General features: G+C 32.2%; 1 protein-coding gene across 1 annotated transcript; it reads left to right on the top strand.

Annotated features, from left to right (window-relative positions):
* The first annotated feature begins 773 nt into the window (after nt 1-773).
* LOC110464337 lies at nt 774-25,054 on the top strand. Its single transcript, XM_021519515.1, has 3 exons — nt 774-891; nt 19,936-20,421; nt 21,439-25,054. The coding sequence occupies exons 2-3, from the start codon at nt 19,938-19,940 to the stop codon at nt 22,890-22,892; spliced, it is 1,938 nt and encodes a 645-aa protein (XP_021375190.1). The 5' UTR covers nt 774-891; nt 19,936-19,937; the 3' UTR covers nt 22,893-25,054.

Raw genomic sequence — 25,054 nt, 5'->3', positions numbered from 1 at the left:
GTTTACAGGTTTCTGTTTATCGCAAGTTGTCACTTTATAAATGTTTCTGTTTTCATTAGATATTCACTGTATTGTTTATCATTAGATGTTATTGTTTATATTTTTCTGTTATCATTTGATGTTCATAGTATACATGTTTCTGTTTTCATTAGATGGTCATTGTATAGAGGTTTCTGTTTTCATTAGATGGTCATTGTGTAGAGGTTTCTGTTTTCATTAGATGTGCATTATATGCCGGTGTCTGTTTTTATTAGATATTCATTCTATACAGCTTTCTGTTTTCATTAAATGTTAATAGTAAACAAATTTGGTTTTCATTAAATGTTCAAAGTATACAGGTTTCTGTTGTTATTAGATGTTCACTGTATACAGGTTTCTGTTAAGCATTCAATGTCATTGTACAAATGTTCTTGTTTTCATTAGATGTGAATTGTGTACAGATAAGATGTTCATTGTATTCAGATTTTTATTAAATGCTCACTGTACTGTTCATAAATTTGTTTTCGTCGAATATTCATGGTTTACATGGTTCAATTCAATGTTCTGTTGCACATAAGTGGACATTCAAAAACAAGAGACCCATAGTTGCAGCCTACAGTTTGTGAAGATATGACCTATATACAGATATCAGTAGTTACCTGTCCTTCGTACTGTGTCTAATTAACGGTATGGAAAACCCACAATACTACATTCCACACAACCTATTTTTAGCAACCATTCTTATAGGATGAAAATAGCCTAATAAGAATTTCAACAGGAAGTAAATACAAGAAACCTCCGTTACTATAAACAAACGTTTCAGAACAGCAAAACATGTTGAAATATGTGATTAACTGTATGGCATAAAGGAATGAGGAATATTCTTCATCAGTATACAACACTAAGAAACAGGTAGGTCAACAATGCCAGCAAAGCTGTATCAGTGACTCTGTTTATCAGGGTCACCTCATAAACAATTCATACAAACATCAAGTGGGTAGAATGTCTTCTAAGTGTGCAGATACGTTTACTAATTTGGACAGCTGAGCTATGTTCATATTTTCGACATATCGTCGTTCATAATGAATTGAAAAGTGTTTTTCATAAATTTGAAACCTTAAGAAAAAGATAGATTATAGACAAAAATCCTATTTATCATAAGATGAAATTTTATATAGGTATATGTGGCTTTTTGGTGGTCATTATTTACAGATTTCGTTTCTCGACCTCATGCTGCTTTTTGTTTTCATTAGATAGTTATTGCTTGCAGCTTTGAGTTTTACTTTGATGGTCATTACATCCCAGTTTGCTTTTCATTAGATTTTTAATATATACATGTTTCTGATTTGTATGGGATGGTCATTGTATAGTTTTCGATTACAACTAATTTATATCAAGAGACCCTGAGTTGCAGTCTACAGTTTGTGTAGATATGATATATACATGTGTATATATATGATTAGTTACCTGCCCTTCTCATTGTGTATAATTAAAGGTATGACATAGCCTAATACTACATTTCATACCACTTATTTTTAGCAATAATTCCTATGAGATAAAACTAGTTTGTTTAGAATTTCCAACGGAAGGTTAACACAAGGAACCTTCCGTCGTAATAAACAAATATGTATTGACAGCAAAAGCAAAGTGAAACATGTAGTCTACGGTCTGTCAAAAGGGAATGCAGAATATTCTTCATCAGTATGCAACACTTAGAAACAGGAATGTTAACAATGCCAGCAAAACTGTATCAGTGACTCTGTTTAACAGGGTCACCTCATAAACAATTCATACAAACATCAAGTGGGTAGAATGTCTTCTAAATGTGCAGATGAGTTTACTAATCTGGACAGCTGAGCTATGTTCATATTTCCGACTTATTGTTGTTCAAAATGAATTGAAAAGTTGTTCTTCATTAATATGAAACCTGACGACGAAAAAGATAGATTATAGACAAAAATCCTATTTATCATCAGATGAAGTTTTATATAGGTATATGTGTTTATTTTTAGGTCATTATTTACAGATTTCTGTTTTCGACCTCATACCGATTTCTGTTTTCATTAGATATTCATTGCTTGCAGTTTTGAGTTTTACTTTGATGGTCTTTACCTCCCAGTTTGCTTTTCATTAGATTTTTAATGTATACAGGTTTCTGATTTGTATTGGATGGCCATTGTATACAGTTTTCGATTACAACTAATTCATATCAAGATACCCTGAGTTGCAGCCTACAGTTTGTGTAGATATGAAATATACATGTGTATATATATGATTAGTTACCTGCCATTCTCATTGTGTATAATTAAAGGTATGACATAGCCTAATACTACATTTCATACCACTTATTTTTAGCAATAATTTCTATGAGATAAAAATAGTTTCATGAGAATTTCCAACGGAAGGTTAACACAAGGAACCCTCCGTTGTTATAAACAAATATGTATTGACAGAAAAAAGCAAAGTAAAAAAAAAGACGTTGTCTACGGTCTGTCGAAAGGGAATGCAGAATATTCTTCATCAGTATGCAACACTAAGAAACAGGTAGGTCAACAATGCCAGCAAAACTGTATTACCGACTCTGTTTAACAGGGTCACCTCATAAACAATTCATACAAACATCAAATGACTAGAATGTCTTCTAAATATGCAGATGAGTTTACTAATTTGGACGCTGATTTCTGTTTTCATTAGATATTCATTGCTTGCAGTTTTGAGTTTTACTTTGATGGTCATTACATCCCAGTTTGTTTTTCATTAGATTTTTAATATATACAGGTTTCTGATTTGTATGGGATGGTCATTGTATACGGTTTTCGATTACAACTAATTCATATCAAGAGACCCTGAGTTGCAGCCTACAGTTTGTGTAGATATGAAATATACATGTGTATATATATGATTAGTTACCTGCCATTCTCATTGTGTATAATTAAAGGTATGACATAGCCTAATACTACATTTCATACCACTTATTTTTAGCAATAATTTCTATGAGATAAAACTAGTTTGTTTAGAATTTCCAACGGAAGGTTAACACAAGGAACCCTCCGTTGTTATAAACAAATATGTATTGACAGAAAAAAGCAAAGTAAAAAAAAGACGTTGTCTACGGTCTGTCGAAAGGGAATGCAGAATATTCTTCATCAGTATGCAACACTAAGAAACAGGTAGGTCAACAATGCCAGCAAAACTGTATTACCGACTCTGTTTAACAGGGTCACCTCATAAACAATTCATACAAACATCAAATGACTAGAATGTCTTCTAAATAAGCAGATGAGTTTACTAATTTGGACGCTGATTTCTGTTTGCATTAGATATTCATTGCTTGCAGTTTTGAGTTTTACTTTGATGGTCATTACATCCCAGTTTGTTTTTCATTAGATTTTTAATATATACAGGTTTCTGATTTGTATGGGATGGTCATTGTATACGGTTTTCGATTACAACTAATTCATATCAAGAGACCCTGAGTTGTATGCAGGTTTCTGTTTTTATTAGATGTGCATTATATGCCGGTGTCTGTTTTCATTAGAAATGCATTGTTTACAGGTTTCTGTTTTCATTAGATGTGTATTGTATATATGTTTCCGGTTTCATTAAATGTTCATAGTATGCAGATTTCTATTTTTATTAGATGTTCACTGTATACAGGTTTCTGTTTATCATTGGATGTCCAATATATGCCGGTGTCTGTTTTCATTTGATATTCATTCTATACAGCTTTCTGTTTTTATTATTTGTTTATTTTATACATTTTTCTGTTTTCATTAAATGTTCATAGTATACAGGTTTCTGGTAATCATTCGATGGCATTGTATACATGTTCGTGTTTTCATTAGACGTGCATTGTATACCGATAAGATGTTCATTGTATACAGATTTCTGTTTTCATTAAAGGTTTATTGTACTGTACGTAAATTTGTTTTCGTCAGATCTTCATGGTTTACATGTTTTTATAAGATGATCGTTTCATTCAATGTTCTGTTGCACATCAGTGGAAATTCCAAACCAAGAGACCCATAGTTACAGCCTACAGATTGTGTAGATATGACCAACAGATAGATATCAGTAGTTACCTGCCCTTCTTACTGTGTCTAATTAACGGTATGGAAAAGCCTCAATATTACATTTCATACCACCTATTTTTAGCAACCATGAACATAGGATAACAATAGCCTAATTAGATTTTCCATTCGGAAGTTAAAACGAGAAAACCTCCGTTGCTATAAACAAACATCTCATGGCCAAACATGGTGAAATATGTGATCTACTGTCTGTCAAAAGGGATTTAGGAATATTCTTCATCAGTATGCAACACTAAGAAACAGGTAGGTCAACAATGCCAGCAAAACTGTATCAGTGACTCTGTTTAACAGGGTCACCTCATAAACAATTCATACAAACATCAAGTGGGTAGAATGTCTTCTAAACGTGCAGATGAGTTTACTAATTTGGACAGCTGAGCTATGTTCATATTTCGATATATCGTCGTTCAAAATGAATTGAAAAGTGTTTTGCATTAAATAACTTACGAAGAAGATAGATTATAGATAAAAGTCCTATTTATCATAAGATGAAGTTTTATATAGGTATATGCGGGTTTTTTTGGTGGTCATTATTTACAGATTTCTTTTTTCAAGATTCAAGATTCAAGAAGCTTTATTTAACGTCGCATATACATATAACATAATAACATTAGCACTGTAGTGCTATTCTTGCGACAAAACATATATAAAATTTAACAAGAATCACAGTATNGCAGCAGTGAAATTAAATAGTTGTTATATAAAACATGTAGGTAGATTCCAAAGGGGGACAACTCACACTATATGGTGTGTGCAGATAGCACATGAGCAGACTTTTTTGTTCCAGGTGTGGAGCAGCCCACGAAACGACTTATAGTTTTCAGCTAATCGAACTTCATTTGGTAGGCTGTTCCACACCTGGGAAGCAGCAAATCGGAAAGATCTCTTACCATATGTGGACCTCATGCTGTTTTCCATTTTCATTAGATATTCATTGCTTGCAGTTTTGAGTTTTACTTTGAGGGTCATTACATCCCAGCTTGCTTTTCATTAGAATTTTGATATAAACAGGTTTCGGATTAGAATTGGATGGTCATTGTATACAGTTTTCGATTACAACTAGTTAGAAAAGAATCCATATCAAAAGACCCTGAGTTGCAGCCTACAGATTGTGTAGATATGATTTATACATGTATGTATTTATTATTAGTTACCTGCCCTTCTCATTGTGTATAATTAAAGGTATGACATAGCCTAATACTACATTTCATACCACTTATTTTTAGCAATAATTCCTATGAGATAAAAATAGCTTGATTAGAATTTTCAACAGAAGTTTAAAATAAGGAACCCTCCGTTGCCATACACAAATATGTATTGACAGCAAAAGCAAAGTGAAACATGTAGTCTGTCAAACGGGAATGAAGACTATTCTATATCAGTATGAAACAATAGGAAACAGGTAGGTCAAACAATATACCATCAATACTGTATCACTCAAACTCACTGTACATTAGGGTCACCTTGTTTTCCAAACATTAAATTGGCAGAGAAAGTTGAAGTGTGTAGACAAATCCATATTTGTTTTATAATTATGCATGTTACTATATTTGATATGAATGTTTATAAAAGAAATAATTCCTATAAATAGCTTTTTAATAATTCTCTATGCGAATTTGAATATCATAAGCTTATAAGCAAAGTAGCAGGCGTATAAGACTCATTTTTGATAATCATACTATTTTACATAGTAGATGCCAAACTAAGATCTTGAAAGTTTGATAATTCTTGTGCAACACCAGAAGTATACAAGTGTAAGACACCAAGATGTGTTACATGCTCTGTGATGATCGAGTGTTACACTTTTATTTTCAAGAATAGTTTAAAATCTACTGCGAAGGTTAATATGAATTGTAAATAAATAAACGTAATTTATGCAATAATTTTTCTAACTGTGATGTTTTCTACATCGGTCAAACTAGCAATGAATTAACTGAACATAGATAAGATACTAAATATGAATCTTGACGAAATCCTCATGTTAATAAACGTATTCATGAATGTGCTGGAGATAAATTTAATGTATTCCCTTATTATCAATTATTTTAATCCGACGCTATTATAGAGTAAAGATAAATCAAAAAATAAAAACCAAGTCTCAACAGGCCAAAGTAAAATTTTGTGCTAGTTTTTCCACCAATCTTGTGTACATTGCGACGTCACGTTATTATTTTAGTGTGATGACGTCACGATGTTGTCCTTTTGAAATAAACCTGAAGATCCCTGTGAAGGGTGAAAGCAGCGATAGGTCAAGAAAAATACCACCAATATTAATACTGTATCAGACACAATGTAAAGCAATGTCACCTCGTAAACATTTCATCCAGACACGAAGTAATAACTATATTTGATGACTCTTTTAAAGGCTTAATTCCTATAAATATCTTTTTAGTAATTCCCAACACGAAGTTTAATAATTTCAATATAGTATCACCTACCCTGTGTATTATTTGGACAGCTGGAACATGTTCAATCTTTTGCCTTACTGTCCTTCAAATGAATTGAAAGGAGTTTTTCATCAATATAGGTCACAGATAAAATTCATGTTTATCATCAGATGTAATTGTAAATATTTTTCGGTTTTCATTAGATGGCCATAGTATAAAGGTTTATTTTTATCAAACAACGGTCTTTTTATCCAGTTTTTCGTTTGCAGTTTTATATTTTCATTAGATGGCCATTGTATACAGAGTTCTGTTTTCTGATTGAATAATCATTTGATACAAGTTTGTCTAAATTCGATACCATTGCATACATGTTTCAGTTATTTTTAATATGTAATTGTAAACTGGTTTCTGTATATCATACGAACGTTTTTAAATGCAGTTTTCTGTTTTCATTATATTTTCATTGCATACAGTTTTCATTTTTTCATTAGACATCCATTGTACACAGGTTTTTATTGTTATTAGATATTCATTGTGTATAGTTTTTTTGTCATCAGATATTCATTGTACATAGTTTTTTTTGTCATTACATATTTATTGTACACAGGTTTTTGTTGTCATTAGATATTCATTTTACATAGTTTTTGTCATCAGATATTCATTTTACATTTTTTTTTGTCATTATATATTTATTGTACACAGGTTTTTGTTGTTATTATATATTTATTGTACACAGGTTTTTGTTGTCATTAGATATTCATTGTACACAGGTTTTTGTTTTCATTATATAATTATTGTACACAGGTTTTTGTTGTCATTAGATATTTATTGTACACAGGTTTTTGTTGTCATTATATATTTATTGTACACAGGTTTTTGTTTTCATTATATATTTATTGAACACAGGTTGCTGTTGGTCATTATATATTCATTGTACATAGGTTTTTGTTGTCATCAGATATTCATTTTACATCGTTTTTTTGTCATTATATATTTATTGTACACAGGTTTTTGTTGTCATTAGTAATTCATTTTACATAGGTTTTTGTTGTCATTAGATATTCATTGTACACAGGTTTTTGTTGTCATTAGATATTCATTTTGCATAGTTTTTGTCATCAGATATTCATTGTACATAGTTTTTTTTGTCATTATATATTTATTGTACACAGGTTTTTGTCGTCATTAGTAATTCATTTTACATAGGATTTTGTTGTCATTAGATATTCATTGTACACAGGTTCTTGTTGTCATTATATATTCATTTTATATAGGTTTTGTCATCAGATATTCATTTTACATAGTTTTTATGTCATAATATATATTTATTGTACATAGGTTTTTGTTGTCGTTAGATATTTTTTTACATATTTTTTGTTATTATATATTTATTGTACCCAGGTTTTTGTTGGTCATTATATATTTATTGTACACAGGTTTTTGCTGTCATTAGATATTCAATGTACAGAGGTTGCTGTTGGTCATTATATATTGATTGTACATAGGTTTTTGTTGTTATCAGATATTCATTTTACATAGTTTTTATGTCATAATATATATTTATTGTACATAGGTTTTTGTTGTCATTAGATATTTTTTTACATATTTTTTGTTATTATATATTTATTGTACACAGGTTTTTGTTGGTCATTATATATTTATTGTACACAGGTTTTTGTTGTCATTAGATATTCATTTTACATAGTTTTTATGTCATAATATATATTTATTGTACACATGTTTGTGTTTTCATTATATATCCATTGTACACAGGTTTTTGTTGTCATTAGATATTCATTTTACATAGGTTTTTGTTGTCATTAGATATTCATTTTACATAGTTTTTATGTCATAATATATATTTATTGTACACATGTTTGTGTTTTCATTATATATCCATTGTACACAGGTTTTTGTTGTCATTATATATTCATTTTACATAGTTTTTTTTGTCATTATATATTTATTGTACACAGGTTTTTGTTGTCATTAGATATTCATTTTACATAGCTTTTTGTTGTCATTAGATATTCATTGTACATAGTTTTTTTTGTCATTGTATATTTATTGTACACAGGTTTTTGTTGTCATAAGATATTCATTTTACATAGGTTTTTGTTGTCATTAGATATTTTTTTACATATTTTTTGTTATTATATATTTATTGTACACAGGTTTTTGTTGTCATAAGATATTCATTTTACATAGGTTTTTGTTGTCATTAGATATTCATTGTACACAGGTTTTTGTTGTCATTAGATATTCATTTTGCATAGCTTTGTCATCAGATATTCATTGTATATAGGTTTTTTTGTCATTATATATTTATTGTACACAAATTTTTGTTGTCATTAGATATTCATTTTACATAGTTTTTGTTTTCATGATATATTTATTGTACACAGGTTTTTGTTGTCATTAGATATCCATTGTACACAGGTTTTTGTTGTCATTATATCTTCATTGTTCATAGTTTTTGTCATCAGATATTCATTGTACACAGGTTTTTTTGTCATTATATATTTATTGTCCACAGGTTTTTGTTGTCATAAGATATTCATTTTGCATAGCTTTGTCATCAGATATTCATTGTATATAGGTTTTATTGTCATTATATATTTATTGTACACAAATTTTTGTTGTCATTAGATATTCATTTTACATAGTTTTTGTTTTCATGATATATTTATTGTACACAGGTTTTTGTTGTCATAAGATATTCATTTTGCATAGCTTTGTCATCAGATATTCATTGTATATAGGTTTTTTTGTCATTGTATATTTATTGTACACAAATTTTTGTTGTCATTAGATATTCATTTTACAAAGGTTTTTGTTGTCATTAAATATTCAGTGTACATAAGTTTTTGTTGTCATTATATATTCATTTTACATAGTTTTTTTGTCATTATATGTTTATTGTACACAGGTTTTTGTTGTCATTAGATATCCATTGTACACAGGTTTTTGTTGTCATTATATCTTCATTGTTCATAGTTTTTGTCATCAGATATTCATTGTCCACAGGTTTTTTTGTCATTATATATTTATTGTCCACAGGTTTTTGTTGTCATTAGATATTCATTTTACATAGTTTTTTTGTCATTATATGTTTATTGTACACAGGTTTTTGTTGTCATTAGATATTCAATGTACACAGGTTGCTGTTGGTCATTATATATCCATTGTACACAGGTTTTTGTTGTCATTATATATTCATTGTTCATAGTTTTTGTCATCAGATATTCATTGTACACAGGTTTTTTTGTCATTATATATTTATTGTCCACAGGTTTTTGTTGTCATTAGATATTCATTTTGCATAGCTTTGTCATCATTGTACACAGGTTTTTGTTGTTATTATATATTTATTGTACACAGGTTTTTGTTGTCATAAGATATTCATTTTGCATAGCTTTGTCATCAGATATTCATTGTATATAGGTTTTTTTGTCATTGTATATTTATTGTACACAAATTTTTGTTGTCATTAGATATTCATTTTACATAGTTTTTTTGTCATTATATATTTATTGTACACAAATTTTTGTTGTCATTAGATATTCATTTTACAAAGGTTTTTGTTGTCATTAAATATTCAGTGTACATAGGTTTCATTAGATATTCAATGTACACAGGTTGCTGTTGGTCATTATATATCCATTGTACACAGGTTTTTGTTGTCATTATATCTTCATTGTTCATAGTTTTTGTCATCAGATATTCATTGTCCACAGGTTTTTTTGTCATTATATATTTATTGTCCACAGGTTTTTGTTGTCATAAGATATTCATTTTACATAGATTTTTGTTGTCATTAGATATTCATTTTACATAGTTTTTGTTTTCATGATATATTTATTGTACACAGGTTTTTGTTGTCATAAGATAATCATTTTACATAGATTTTTGTTGTCATTAGATATTCATTTTACAAAGGTTTTTGTTGTCATTAAATATTCAGTGTACATAGGTTTCATTAGATATTCAATGTACACAGGTTGCTGTTGGTCATTATATATCCATTGTACACAGGTTTTTGTTGTCATCAATTATTCATTTTGCATAGTTTTTGTCATTAGATATTCATTGTACACAGGTTTTTGTTGTCATTAGATATTCATTGTACACAGGTTTTTGTTGTCATTAGATATTCATTTTGCATAGCTTTGTCATCAGATATTCATTGTATATAGGTTTTTTTGTCATTGTATATTTATTGTACACAAATTTTTGTTGTCATTAGATATTCATTTTACAAAGGTTTTTGTTGTCATTAAATATTCAGTGTACATAAGTTTTTGTTGTCATTATATATTCATTTTACATAGTTTTTTTGTCATTATATGTTTATTGTACACAGGTTTTTGTTGTCATTAGATATTCATTTTGCATAGCTTTGTCATCATTGTACACAGGTTTTTGTTGTTATTATATATTTATTGTACACAGGTTTTTGTTGTCATAAGGTATTCATTTTACATAGATTTTTGTTGTCATTAGATATTCATTTTACAAAGGTTTTTGTTGTCATTAAATATTCAGTGTACATAGGTTTCATTAGATATTCAATGTACACAGGTTGCTGTTGGTCATTATATATCCATTGTACACAGGTTTTTGTTGTCATCAATTATTCATTTTGCATAGTTTTTGTCATTAGATATTCATTGTACACAGGTTTTTGTTGTCATTAGATATTCATTTTACATAGGTTTTTGTTTTCATGATATATTTATTGTACACAGGTTTTTGTTGTCATTAGATATTCAATGTACACAGGTTGCTGTTGGTCATTATATATCCATTGTACACAGGTTTTTGTTGTCATTATATCTTCATTGTTCATAGTTTTTGTCATCAGATATTCATTGTACACAGGTTTTTTTGGCATTATATGTTTATTGTACACAGGTTTTTGTTGTCATTAGATATCCATTGTACACAGGTTTTTGTTGTCATTATATATTCATTGTTCATAGTTTTTGTCATCAGATATTCATTGTACACAGGTTTTTTTGTCATTATATATTTATTGTCCACAGGTTTTTGTTGTCATTAGATATTCATTTTGCATAGCTTTGTCATCATTGTACACAGGTTTTTGTTGTTATTATATATTTATTGTACACAGGTTTTTGTTGTCAAAAGATATTCATTTTACATAGATTTTTGTTGTCATTAGATATTCATTTTACAAAGGTTTTTGTTGTCATTAAATATTCAGTGTACATAGGTTTCATTAGATATTCAATGTACACAGGTTGCTGTTGGTCATTATATATCCATTGTACACAGGTTTTTGTTGTCATTATATATTCATTGTTCATAGTTTTTGTCATCAGATATTCATTGTACACAGGTTTTTTTGGCATTATATGTTTATTGTACACAGGTTTTTGTTGTCATTAGATATCCATTGTACACAGGTTTTTGTTGTCATTATATATTCATTGTTCATAGTTTTTGTCATCAGATATTCATTGTACACAGGTTTTTTTGTCATTATATATTTATTGTACACAGGTTTTTGTTGTCATTAGATATTCATTTTACATAGTTTTTGTCATTAGATATTCATTGTACGTATTTTTTTTGTCATTATATATTTATTGTACACAGGTTTTTGTTGTCATTAGATATTCAATGTACACAGGTTGCTGTTGGTCATTATATATTCATTGTACATAGGTTTTTGTTGTCATCAGATATTCATTTGACATAGTTTTTTAGTCATTATATATTTATTGTTCACAGGTTTTTGTTGTCATTAGATATTCATTTTACATAGGTTTTTGTTGTCATTAGATATCCATTGTACACAGGTTTTTGTTGTCATAAGATATTCATTTTACATAGATTTTTGTTGTCATTAGATATTCATTTTACATGGGTTTTTGTTGTCATTAGATATTTCTTGTACACAAGTTGTTGTTGTCATAAGATATTCATTTTACATAGATTTTTGTTGTCATTAGATATTCAATCTACACAGGTTGCTGTTGGTCATTATATATTCATTGTACATAGGGTTTTGTTGTCATCAGATAATCATTTGACATAGTTTTTTAGTCATTATATATTTATTGTTCACAGGTTTTTGTTTTTGTTGTCAAAAGATATTCATTTTACATAGATTTTTGTTGTCATTAGATATTCAATCTACACAGGTTGCTGTTGGTCATTATATATTGATTGTACATAGGTTTTTGTTGTTATCAGATATTCATTTTACATATTTTTTGTTATTATATATTTATTGTACACAGGATTTTGTTGTCATTAGATATTCATTTTACATATGTTTTTGTTGTCATTAGATATTTCTTGTACACAAGTTGTTGTTGTCATAAGATATTCATTTTACAAAGGTTTTTGTTGTCATTAAATATTCAATGTACATAGGTTTTTGTTGTCATCAGATATTCATTTTACATAGGTTTTTGTTGTCATTATATATTCATTGTTCATAGTTTTTGTCATCAGATATTCATTTTACATAGGTTTTTGTTTTCATGATTTATTTATTGTACACAGGTTTTTGTTGTCATTATATATTCATTGTTCATAGTTTTTGTCATCAGATATTCATTTTACATAGGTTTTTGTTGTCATTAGATATTCATTTTACACAGGTTTTTGTTTTCATTAAATATCCATTGTACACAGGTTTTTGTTGTCATTAGATATTTTTTTTTACATAGTTTCTTGTCATCAGATATTTATTGTACATAGGTTTTTTTTGTCATTACATCTTTATTGTACACAGGTTTTTATTGGTCATTATATATTTATTGTACACAGGTTTTTGTTGTCATTAGATATTCATTTTACATAGTTTTTGTTGTCATTAGATATTCATTTTACACAGGTTTTTGTTTTCATTAAATATCCATTGTACACAGGTTTTTGTTGTCATTAGATATTTTTTTTACATAGTTTCTTGTCATCAGATATTTATTGTACACAGGTTTGCTTTGTTTCTAGGTTTGTATTTTCATTAGATGTTCATTGTTTGTAGTTCTATACTTTTTATTAGTTGATCCTTGTTAACATGTTTCTAGTTACCATCATATGGTCATTGTATACAGGTTTATGTTAACCATAAGATGGTCAGTGTTTACAGGTTTCTATTTATCGCAAGGTTTCACTGTATACAGGTTTCTGTTTTATTAGATGTTCACTGTATACAGGTTTCTGTTTATCTCAAGTTGTCACTGTATACAGATTTCTGTTTATCATTAGATGTTATTGTATACATGTTTCTGTTATCATTTAATGTTCGTAGTATATAGGTTTCTGTTTTCATAAGATGTTCACTGTATAGAGGTTTCTGTTTTCATTAGATGTGCATTATATGCCGGTGTCTGTTTTTATTAGATATTTATTAGAGTTTTGTCTCTTGGATGACCCTGGATGCAAAGCTATAACAGGTTGGTCAAAGAACAGTTTCTCAAAATCCAAATGTAATGTGCCCCGTTTCTTTCTTCTCCAGTATATACCGAAACTGACAAAATGCTCTTTTACTGTTTTGGGTTAAGACAATAACTGATATCTCTTGTAATTAAGTGTTCCGCTCTTGGCATTTCCTTGCCTAGTATTCCAAAAATCTTACAGTCTGTAGTACAAGCATTGAATAAATCTATAGTTCCAGTGTTCCTTCGTCCTTACCATTTGAGTAGGGAACATATATTCATATAATCCTGTATTCTCAGAAACTTTCTGTTGAGACAGAGTGACTGCCAAACTAGATGGTACATACATATTTATATTTAAAAGGGTGCTCTCAATAAGCTTCAGAGAATGTCTTACGGTGGCCAGAAGGAGCATAATTATCTTAAACTCATGAACATAACTCTACCGGATGGCTACATTTTGAACACAGTATGGCCATTCTCTGGAAGCCAAAATGATGCAAGCATTACAAAAACATCAGAGACAAGCGCACATGGTTGGAGCAAGACGACAATGTAGACGTTGCTCGTAGTCTTAGAGATGTCCTGCCAATGTTAGAGGTATCTGGTATTAATACCAGTATGCACGCATATTTTAAGACTGGTCAGAGACAACACTCTGATCTGCAGGCTAACATTGACAGAACAGTTACTGAATCCCTATGGATTGTAGAGTCTTGTCACTGCCATATCAAGCATTAGATAGTTTTTTTTAACTCAATTAATATCAAATTGCTTCATTGATATACTTATGATAGTGCTACAGATTGTGACTGCATGTCTCAATTGAATACGGGGACCAATTTATCAAAGATCACCGGACACTGACAAAAAAGACAGAGACCTCGAACATCAAACGAAGATTCTTCTCACAGAAACAAACTGTTTGGCTCAAAGAGTGAAATCAACCAGCTCTCTCCAAATGAGCAGAGTCAGAATTCGTAAAGATTATGAAATATCGGTGAGTCAGCACTATCAAGACCTGTTGTCAGATTTGTTCCAGACACACAAGCCAGACTAAATAGAATGTTTGGATTCAGTACAGCATGACACCAAATGATAATAATCCCCAAAAAAAATAATACTGCCAATGCCCAGTTCGTCAAAGAACTTTGGGAATGATTGCTCATACATCAAGTATACATTATTATCTTGGACATTTTAGAATTCTTTAAAATCCAAAACAGTTGCACCAAAGGGCTACGATATTCCGACAAATCTTGAAATAAGTTGTTTTCTTGTGAATCTAGAATCACTAGTTTGAAAACAAACTCAAAACCTCGCATCTTTGTTTTTCTTCATTCCTTTTCCATGTCTACCATCGAACACATATCATACTCTTGCGTCTTGTGAAACATTATCTGTAGATGTCATCAGATGTTAATACGGCATACAACTTTAATAAATACATGAAAACAAAGTATCGAACAAACACAACATCTCTAAATTCAATTTATATTGCAAGAAAATTTTCTGGGAATCTGACAACTGATTAGGCAGTAGAATTAATGTTTTGGTCGCCATCTTGAAAATAAATCAACCAACAAATCTTTCCGAAACATGTTCTTTGTTGATTAAATATTCATTCAGTTTTAGCTGGAACAAATATTTCCTTCTTTTCTGTCAGTTTCAGTACCCGGGTGAGAAATCGCTTCGGGGTGAGAAATCGTGCCGTTACAACCCGCTGTCTCCCTGAGAACACCCCGACTTTCTCACTAGCTGAAATTTTAATCGGAAATTCATTCGAACCTGACAAATCCAAAACAGCCCCTTATTTTTACTCTTTGGACTCACAATACATCTTGTAAAAAGCAATTTTAACCACTGGTGGAATCTAATCCCTCCTGCCTCTTCCCAACCCTTCTCTGCCTCCTGTTAACTCTCACCAATCTCAAATTGACCAGGCTCAGGTACTGACAGTATAACATCATAACCCCTCCCCCTCCTTAAAACATATACATCCCTCATCAAATCCTGATCTAGTAATTATCAATGCACTAATATAATCCTATATAAAAACACAATGCAAAAACCCATCAACGCGACACACTTACCAACCATTTCGGACCATGGAGTCGTCTCCCAAATTTCATCAAAATATAAGGACATGATATAGCATAGGCGACTCCTCCCCAACCCGTGAGTGAAGGCAACTTCCCTCAGGCCGACAGAACACCGACTTCTGTCAGTGAGATGACACCCGTATGGGTGGAATCATGTAGGCGAACAACCCATCAACCAAACCATCAACCAAACCTGGACTGAACAGTGTGTACAATAGATGGTGGAGAGACAGGTCGCATCAGAATGGTTGGTTCCGTTTATGTTTCCGATCCGGACCACTGGAGATCCTATTACCAGAAAGTGTTGGAGGAAGATAACCCTAGGTCTCGAATTGAGGTAAATACTGACATGGGTGACGAAAATTCCGCTCGGGACGGTGAAGTTTGGTCAAGTTTCACCGGTAGCTGCTACTTTGGAAAGAACAAAATCAGAATGGAAACATCAAAAGGAATCCCGTGTTCCGATGATACAGAGAGGTCGTGGTATAATAAAGCGAAGATTAAGAAAAAAGAACAAAATAAAGAACGAAACCATGTATGACATATTCAAAATAAATAAAAGAAAGCCGAATAATTAGCTATACATGTATGATAGTGATGAGTTGGCTATAGCGCATACAGTAGCATAAACAGTAATGAGAGTTACAGCTGGTAGTAACTGTTCTCTATGGTGCATGTATATGTGTACAAAATGGGTGTCCCCTATTGGAAATCCCCATTGCCGATTTACCTACATTCACTGCGTCGCGAGTGATCAGCATGATACAATTATACAGGGTCTATATGTAAAATGGATCTATTCATCTTATGGATACGCGTATTACATGTATCTGATTTGTAGGAGAGTTAACTTTTCTAGAAAGGTCTCATTTCAAGACCCCGTTTTGTGGGAAAGGGCGTAAAACAGATCGTCCCGATGCCATACCACGGGTGGTACATGTAAATGTAATGTAAATATTGTCCATGTTAGGCTTTATATGTTGTACGGGTGGACGTGGGATGGGTCTCTGACCCGCGTCCATTCTATTGACGGAGACATTTAAATACGCTTGCATTGATATCATTTTTGCTATCTGTTATTAACACCTGTATTTAAAGTAACATATATGTCACTGACACCTGTATTAAAAGTAATATATGTTACTGACACATGTTTTTTAACTTACATCTGTTACTGACACTTGTATTTAAAGAAACATCTGTTACTGACACCTATATTTTAAGTAGCATCTGTAATTTATACCTGTATTTAACGAAGCATCTGTAACTGAGACCTGTATTTAAAGTAGCATGTATTACTAACCCTGTCCTTAAAGTAACATCTGCTACTGACTCGTGTTTTAAAACTTGCATCTGTTACTGACACTTGTAATCAAAGAAACATCTGTTACTGACATCTGTATTTTAAGCAGCGTCTGTAACTTATACCTGATTTTAAAGTAACATCTGCTACTGACACGTGTTTTTGAATTTACATCTGTTACTGACATATGTAGTTAAAGTAACAAATATTACTGACACCGTATTTAAAGTGACATCGGTTACTGACACTGTATTTAAAGAAACATCTATTATTGACACCTGTATTTAAATTAACATATGTTACTGACATCTGTATTAAAAGTAATACATGTAACTGACAGGTGTTTCTTAATTTACATCTGTTACTGATACCTGTATTTAAAGAAGCATCTGGAACTGAGACCTGTATTTAAAGTTGCATGCGTTACAAACACCTGTCTTTAAAGTATCATCTGCTACTGACACGTGTTTTAAAACTTACATCTGTTACTGACATCTGTATTTAAAATAACATATGTCACTGACACGTGCTTTTAAACTTACATCTGTTACTGATACATGTAGTTAAAGAAACATCTGTTACTGACACCTATATTTTAAGTAGCATCCGTAATTTATACATGTATTTAAAGTAACATCTGTAACTGAGACCTGCATTTAAAGTTACATATGCTACTGGTACCTGTATTTATAGTAACATATGTTACTGACTCCTGTATTTAAAGTAGCATATGTAACTCACACGTGTGTTTAAACTAACATCTGTTACTGAAACGTGTTATTAAAGTAACAGCAGTTACTGAGGAAAGTAACATAACATGTAACTGACACATGTATCTTAAGGTTCAACAAGCCCCCTAAAAGAGATAATAGTCACCCTAAATTTCAACCCTATGGCAAGTCATATTCAAATATTCTTATCACAAATCGGAATATATATATGTAATTTAAATACATTGAACTTGTACATGAGCTATTAAAAAGGTATATAAGCAGGTCAACGAAGTCAAAAATACGGCATTAAGGCTGATGCAATGATAAAAGTTGCTCACCAGAATTATAACATGTCAATCTCCTAAGTGACCCAACTGAATGTTTCGAAATTACATGTTATTTGAAGATCATTTATATACCTAGGTCAAGCGGGGCTTTATTTCTCTTTAACTATGTGTGGAGAGGCATACCGGCCTTACAAGTAGATGATTGTTGCTATGGGAATGTACAAAAATCATAGTAAAACGTCAGAGTAACATATTTTAACGGTATATATGTGTATATCCATAGACATTTGACCATATATACTACTTAAACTTCATATAAAATGTCCTTCCTTAACATTCAATATTGCAATAAAAGAGCTAGACTTGTTGTAAACATTATTGTACTTTTCAGCTTCAATGTTTATTACATGTCTAGCGCATTCATATAACCACATAATGTTATCAAATGGCACATCATCTCAAGTTCATTTATCGGTCAAGGTTACTTAGCCATTGTTTTCTTATTTAAAATTTGCTAAAATGAATTACCAGGAGATTTTATTATGATTTTAGTGATTTCGCATGGCAACATCTATCTTTATTTGTGGTCGAAATTCCTCTCAACAGTTAGTAGAAGAGAAATAAAGCTCCGCATAACCTAGGTATATAAATATACTTTAGATTATGAGTCATTTCCCAGCACTCAGTAGGGTTGCAAAAGAGATTGACATGTTATAAGTCCGGTGAACTATTTTTTATAAAGACATCAGCCTTAATGCCTTTTTTGACTACGTTAACCTGGCTATATATTTGTTGTATGGCCAATGTACAAGTTCAATATATATAAATAACATATGTGAGTTCCGATTTGTAATTGAGGTCTTTGAATATGACTTACCAGGGGGTTGGAATTTTAGTTGACTACATCATCTTTTAGGGAGCTTGTTGAACCTTAAGAAGCAAATGTTACTGAAACCTGTATTGAAAGTAACATATGTTACTGATACCTATATTCAAAGGAACATCTGCTAATATAACCTTAATCTAAATTAGCATTTGTAACTGACACCTGTCTTTAAAGTAACATTTGTTTCTGACACCGGTATCGAAAGAATCATCTAATACTGACACATGTGTTTAAAGTTACTTACACTGTTTAAAGTAACAGCAGTTACTGACGAGTGTATTTAACGTAACATGTAACTGACATTTGTATTTAAAGTAGCATATGTAACTGATACCTGTGTTTAAAGTAACGTCTGTTAATAATACCGGTATTTTAAACAGCACGTGTTACTAACACCTGTCTTAAAAAGTGAAATCCGTAAATGATACTTACACCTGTATTTAAGATAAAATATGTTGTGCACAATTGAAAATTATTCAGTAATTGACACCTGCATTACTGGTTGAATAGATTACTAGCGTACTGTATACTGGGACATTTTCGCTGCAGTTTAAGTGGGGTTTTTTTCGCCGTCCCTAATGAGGGCGAACTTATTATCACAATATTCAATATACTGTACATATAAGTAAACAGCATAATAAAAATAGTAATTAAATGTGTAGGGCTAAATTAACACTGGGCGAAAATGGATTTATGGGCGAAGGGCGAGGGCGAAGGCGAAGGGCGAAATTTTCCGGTATATGTATATCACGGATGTCATTATTTATTACAGGTATGAGGAAGAAAACGAAGCCAAAAATTGATGAAGGATCACACTACGATTCCACTGAAGAACCAGCTGACCAATCAAATACTGGTCAAGCTTCTCAGGCCATATCTGATCAGGATGATCCCACTTCCGGTCAGTCAATGTCTGGTCAGAACTCAGAATGTCATCCATCTACTTTACAACAGTTTGCTACTCAGATGATCGTCGATCAGCCGATGACCGAACAGGAAATGGCCAATTCACCAAGCTTTGTTCGGTCCCCAGTAGATCTGTCCTTAACTGATCGGATCAACCCATCCATATCTAATCAGTCAAGCAGGAAAAGGAAGGTCTCGTCAGCAGCCGGTTCCGCAGAGCAGGAAAGACAAAATGGAAAAGAGGCCAGGACAGCATCAGCATCCACCATGCATCCAAGTGGATCCTCATCATCACATGGTGAAGGAAATGCACCAATATCCAGTAGTACCGAGACAACACCACAAAGTAAAGGTAAGAGTACACTGTTAAGGCAGGTCAGTTTTGCAAGATTTATGAAATTTATTTCTTCGTGTCTTTACAGGTTTACATTCTGTTATCTAGAGATGTGAAATTATCTTTGATTATAACTGTAGTGAAAATCCTCTAATCTGATTGGTGGAGACGAATTGTTCATTTCAGACTGTCAATTTTGCTTTAACATTGAGTCAATAAAAAGGCGCTTCCCAACGCCCTAGCAACGAGTGGCAGTGGATATGTAACAGTGCAAAATACTGACAGCGCAAAGAAGATGCGTGTTCGGTTCGTTTCAGCCGCTATGATTTTGTCGTAATACTAAAATTAATTAACCTCGGGTGACAGTGATACCCTCAGTGTGACCCTAGGCACTGTCACACTCTAATGAATGTCGGATTTATAAAATATTGGCGTCGATGTCAAAATTTAAACAAACATCCTGATGTATCATAACCGGTTTATACATGTACTACTTAACTGATTTCAGTTTATACCTAACTTAGAACACATTTCATCGTTCAGTACAAAAGTTACAAAGCATCTAATATTTTACAGAATCGTACTTGCCAGCTTCTAGACCGTTTGAGAGCCTATTTATATGCTTGGTATTAGCGATACCGTTATGGCAGTATTATTGGGACATTGCAGTTCATATAACAGATATTCATTTTTTTTTCGATCAAGTGCATGACCCATCCCAGCAAAAATAACCGGCTTAATGATACATTCGCCATTAAATAGTGGAATTTAGCATTAACGTAGAGTAATAGCTAGGTTGTCACCTTCGAATTTCTTTTTACACAAGTTCCTAAGGGTATTTCGATCCTCAACAAAGGTATTTTCAAGACAGATTTGGCATTTATATTTCTATTTTTCGATCACGTTACAAAATAAGTGATCATTAATTAACAAACTAGAATATCACTTGAGATGGGGTTGTGGAGGGTACATGTATAAGTGGTTAAGACTTGTAAAATGAAAGGTTTTGTAATTAGATACTTTTGTTTTTTCCAGCCATAAGTTCGGAAGAACAAGAGCACGAGGTACGCAAGCATAAGATAGGCCTCCGAGGAGTGATGATTAAGGACAAAGTGGATTTGGTAGTGACGCATAAGCGGGATATGAGTGAGCGTCTGGCAAACGAAAACATTCAAATATTGAAGGGAAACCAACAAAACCTTGATAAGGTTGACAATGATTCGCAGTACCTTCCTACCCTGAAACAAGTGTCTTTCAAACCAGAACCTATCAGCAAACTGGATGTTGTCCCGTTGTTTGGAGACTTAAATGATGGTACTTCCCCTCCGACACAAGGTCATTCAACATTTGGTATTGGAAAGGGGTTTAAATCCTTAGATATGCCCCGTCAATCTAAAGGTCAACCAACGTATGGAATTGGAAAGGGGTCCAAATCTTTAGAAATGACCCATCAATCTAAAGGTGTTTCAATATGTGATATTGGAAAAGATTCAAAATCATTTGAAAACCTAGAGCTTTCAGCTGATGCCATGGAGGGGCTATCAGCTGATAAACAAAGTGACATTGATTTGCCTGGATGGGAGCTACCACAGGAAATAATTGATGAATTTCTACGTTTCTTTAATTTTCCACAAGGTGTCATTGCTACATTTCGGTATTCATTTGACACGTGTTTTAAGATGTATCCACACTCAATACCGAATCAATGCTGGATGATCGGTTACCAAGACCAAGTTATCAGACTTGTTGATAAAGATGGAAGTGTAATCGAAGCAATTGACATAAAGATCGGACCTTTTGGTATCACAATGATAGGAACTAACACACTTCTAGTTAGTGATGTTAACAAATGGATCAGCCAGATCGTACTACCTAACAATACTATGTCTCCGGCATTCTCTACACCATTTATACCGGAGGATATTTGTGTCACCTCTACAGGGGAACTTCTGGTTACCATGGCAGATACATACAATGAAAACATCAAGCCTCAGCAAAGTTGTGTTGTAAAGTACACCACAAAAGGACGGGAGGTAAAGAGGTCCCCAATGTGTGACCAGTTTGGTGACAGACTGTTTGTGTGGCCATTTAAAGTGAGTGTAAACCATGGAGGTGACAGAGTGGCTGTTGTCAATATCACCAGTGTGAAACAAAGGGTACATGATCTATCACATCTTGTTATGTTGGACGGAGATCTTGACCTTGTTGCCCGATACACATACCATGGACAGGTTGTACCAAGGGACACAAAATACAATGTATCATCAAAGCCTTTTCGCATTACTGGTGTTCAATTTGACAAATGTAACAATGTTTTGATAACAGAGCACTACAGTAGTTCTGTACAACTGTTAGATAGTGACTGTAGACGTCTCCGAATCCTGCTGAGTTGTGAGAATGAAATACCTGCAGAACTGCATGTAGATGTGGACGGAGACGTGTGGATATGTTACGAAGACAATTGTGTGAAAATATTAAGGTACCAGTAACATGAACCGGGACCGTTGTTGTGACAATACAGAGATATCGACACATCTGAGCAAGTACACTCCATGTCCACGGAGTAGGGGACAGGACCATAACATTATTTAGTTACAGAACATTGATTATTTTTGTCATTTTTGTCATTGTCTTTTATTGGATAAATAATCTGTCATATCAGTTAAATTAATGTATGCCTCAGAATATCACTGCAGATTTGTTTCCATTCAAATCAACTTATATATGTTCACTGCTCAAGGCAAATACACTGATGTTTTTTTTAGAGGACGTACAAGTTACTCACAGGTACGCTTATTCGTGGTTATTATATCAGAAATTGAGGTTTGCTGATGAAGTATGACTTTCAAAATTGTTCACTATTTTTAATTAACACTGTATGAATATTGACTGATAGTAGGTTGTATCTACTGTATATTTGTTATGTGGCAGTCTTAGTAATAATTGTATACATTTTTTATGTATGTGATTACCGTCGCCTTTTAGTTTCGCGCTAAAGGAAATTTCCCTTTGGTTCAATCAGTACAGCAGTGGACTTAAAACCTGTAGATCGCTGGGTCGATCGTCGGTGAAAACACATGTTCCTCTTTTTTCTTACATATGGTGATATTGTCCGTGGCCCTCCCTATGGTGAAAGGGAGTTAGAACCCTGAATTGTTGAGGATGAGCCCTTTTAAAAGGTGGGATTAGTGTGAAAGGTTTTGATTGTATCTTTAAAGTCACCTTCTAGCTTCGTGCTAGGGATAATTTCCCTTTATATCTTACACTGGACAGAAGTATTAACACTTTTCCCGATGTGACTCTAGGGTTAAAACGGGGGGATTCCCCTATTCAAAATAATTGTATGACGTCACGTCAACCATGCATCAACTTAACGTCAACGATGTATTTATTCTGTAACGTTAACATTACATTATGTATATGATACATATTGGGTGAACAGGGTCAAAGAAAAAGAATAATTCACCCCCTTGAGGTGAGATTGGGAGTCTCAACCGTCGAGGGAAGATTCTGAAGTTGCAAATCACTCGGCAAAGCCTCGTGTTTGGCAACTTAATAATCTTCCCCTTATAGGGGATGAGAGATTCTATTAATCTCTATCGGTACAGCGGGGCCCTGGAAACCTGGTGATCGCTGGTTCCATTCCTGATGGAAGTAACCTACTGTCTTGACCAGTAGCATGCTTGGATAGATTAGTGTAAAGTTTCATTTTGTCTGAAACATTCTGAAGCCAAGGATACTCAATAAATGGAAACATATGCAAAAGTACTTTTATTAAGAATATTTTCCGATATTTTCCTTACAACATAACCTAACACCGTACGTTTTACTCCTTGCCATACGCATGAGGTCAAAAGTACAGACACAACTTATGTACATTAGAAATACTTCACGGACATTTTATATGTTGTGAAAACTTATTAAAAGGATTTGTACATTTGTATTTTAAATATATCAAGTTACGACCCAAGGGAGATAACTCTGTTACTCTTGTAGGCAAGAGCTTGACTCTTCACAGATATATTATGTAAAGCATATAGTTGATCCATTTATAATTATATTTATGTAGTTCGGGAATGGTTTCTATTTAACTAAGGTCTCGAGAAACCTTGTCTCCTAATTCTATATGAAACTTACAATTAATCAGGTTTAATTTCAAACAAAATATTCAATTCTATTAGAATCTACATATTAAATGAAATGAGCTGGCGTGTTTATGTATTTAAAAATGTAAATATTTTTTTCTCTAGTAGATATTATATAGCCATTCAAAACATTGTCAACGTATCAGAATATGTATCAACCAGTTACCTATTATATGTGTAAGAAATTAATGGAAATTGTCAAAAAAAAAAATCGTTAATATTTTGCCCCTGATGTGAACATTATTAGATATAATAAAACCGTCATATATATCTAACATTGACGTAAACAACCATTTTGACGTCACACAAAACAATGAGATGACGTCAAGAATTAACGATGAAATGCCAATATGGCAGCGATTTTCTTTTTTATTTTGGGTAAACGTGGGGCGGACAAAACATATAATTTCTCATACTTATGTCAATCATATATGTATGAAAGAAATACTTTCAAAACAATTTCCATTCTTTTCGACATTTGCGGTATTCGTTGAATTTACAGTAAA

Source organism: Mizuhopecten yessoensis, unplaced genomic scaffold, assembly GCF_002113885.1.
Source record: "Mizuhopecten yessoensis strain PY_sf001 unplaced genomic scaffold, ASM211388v2 scaffold10985, whole genome shotgun sequence".
Lineage (NCBI taxonomy): Eukaryota > Metazoa > Mollusca > Bivalvia > Pectinida > Pectinidae > Mizuhopecten > Mizuhopecten yessoensis.
Note: the sequence above shows the minus strand (reverse complement) of the source record. Positions and strands in the feature narration are given on the sequence as shown.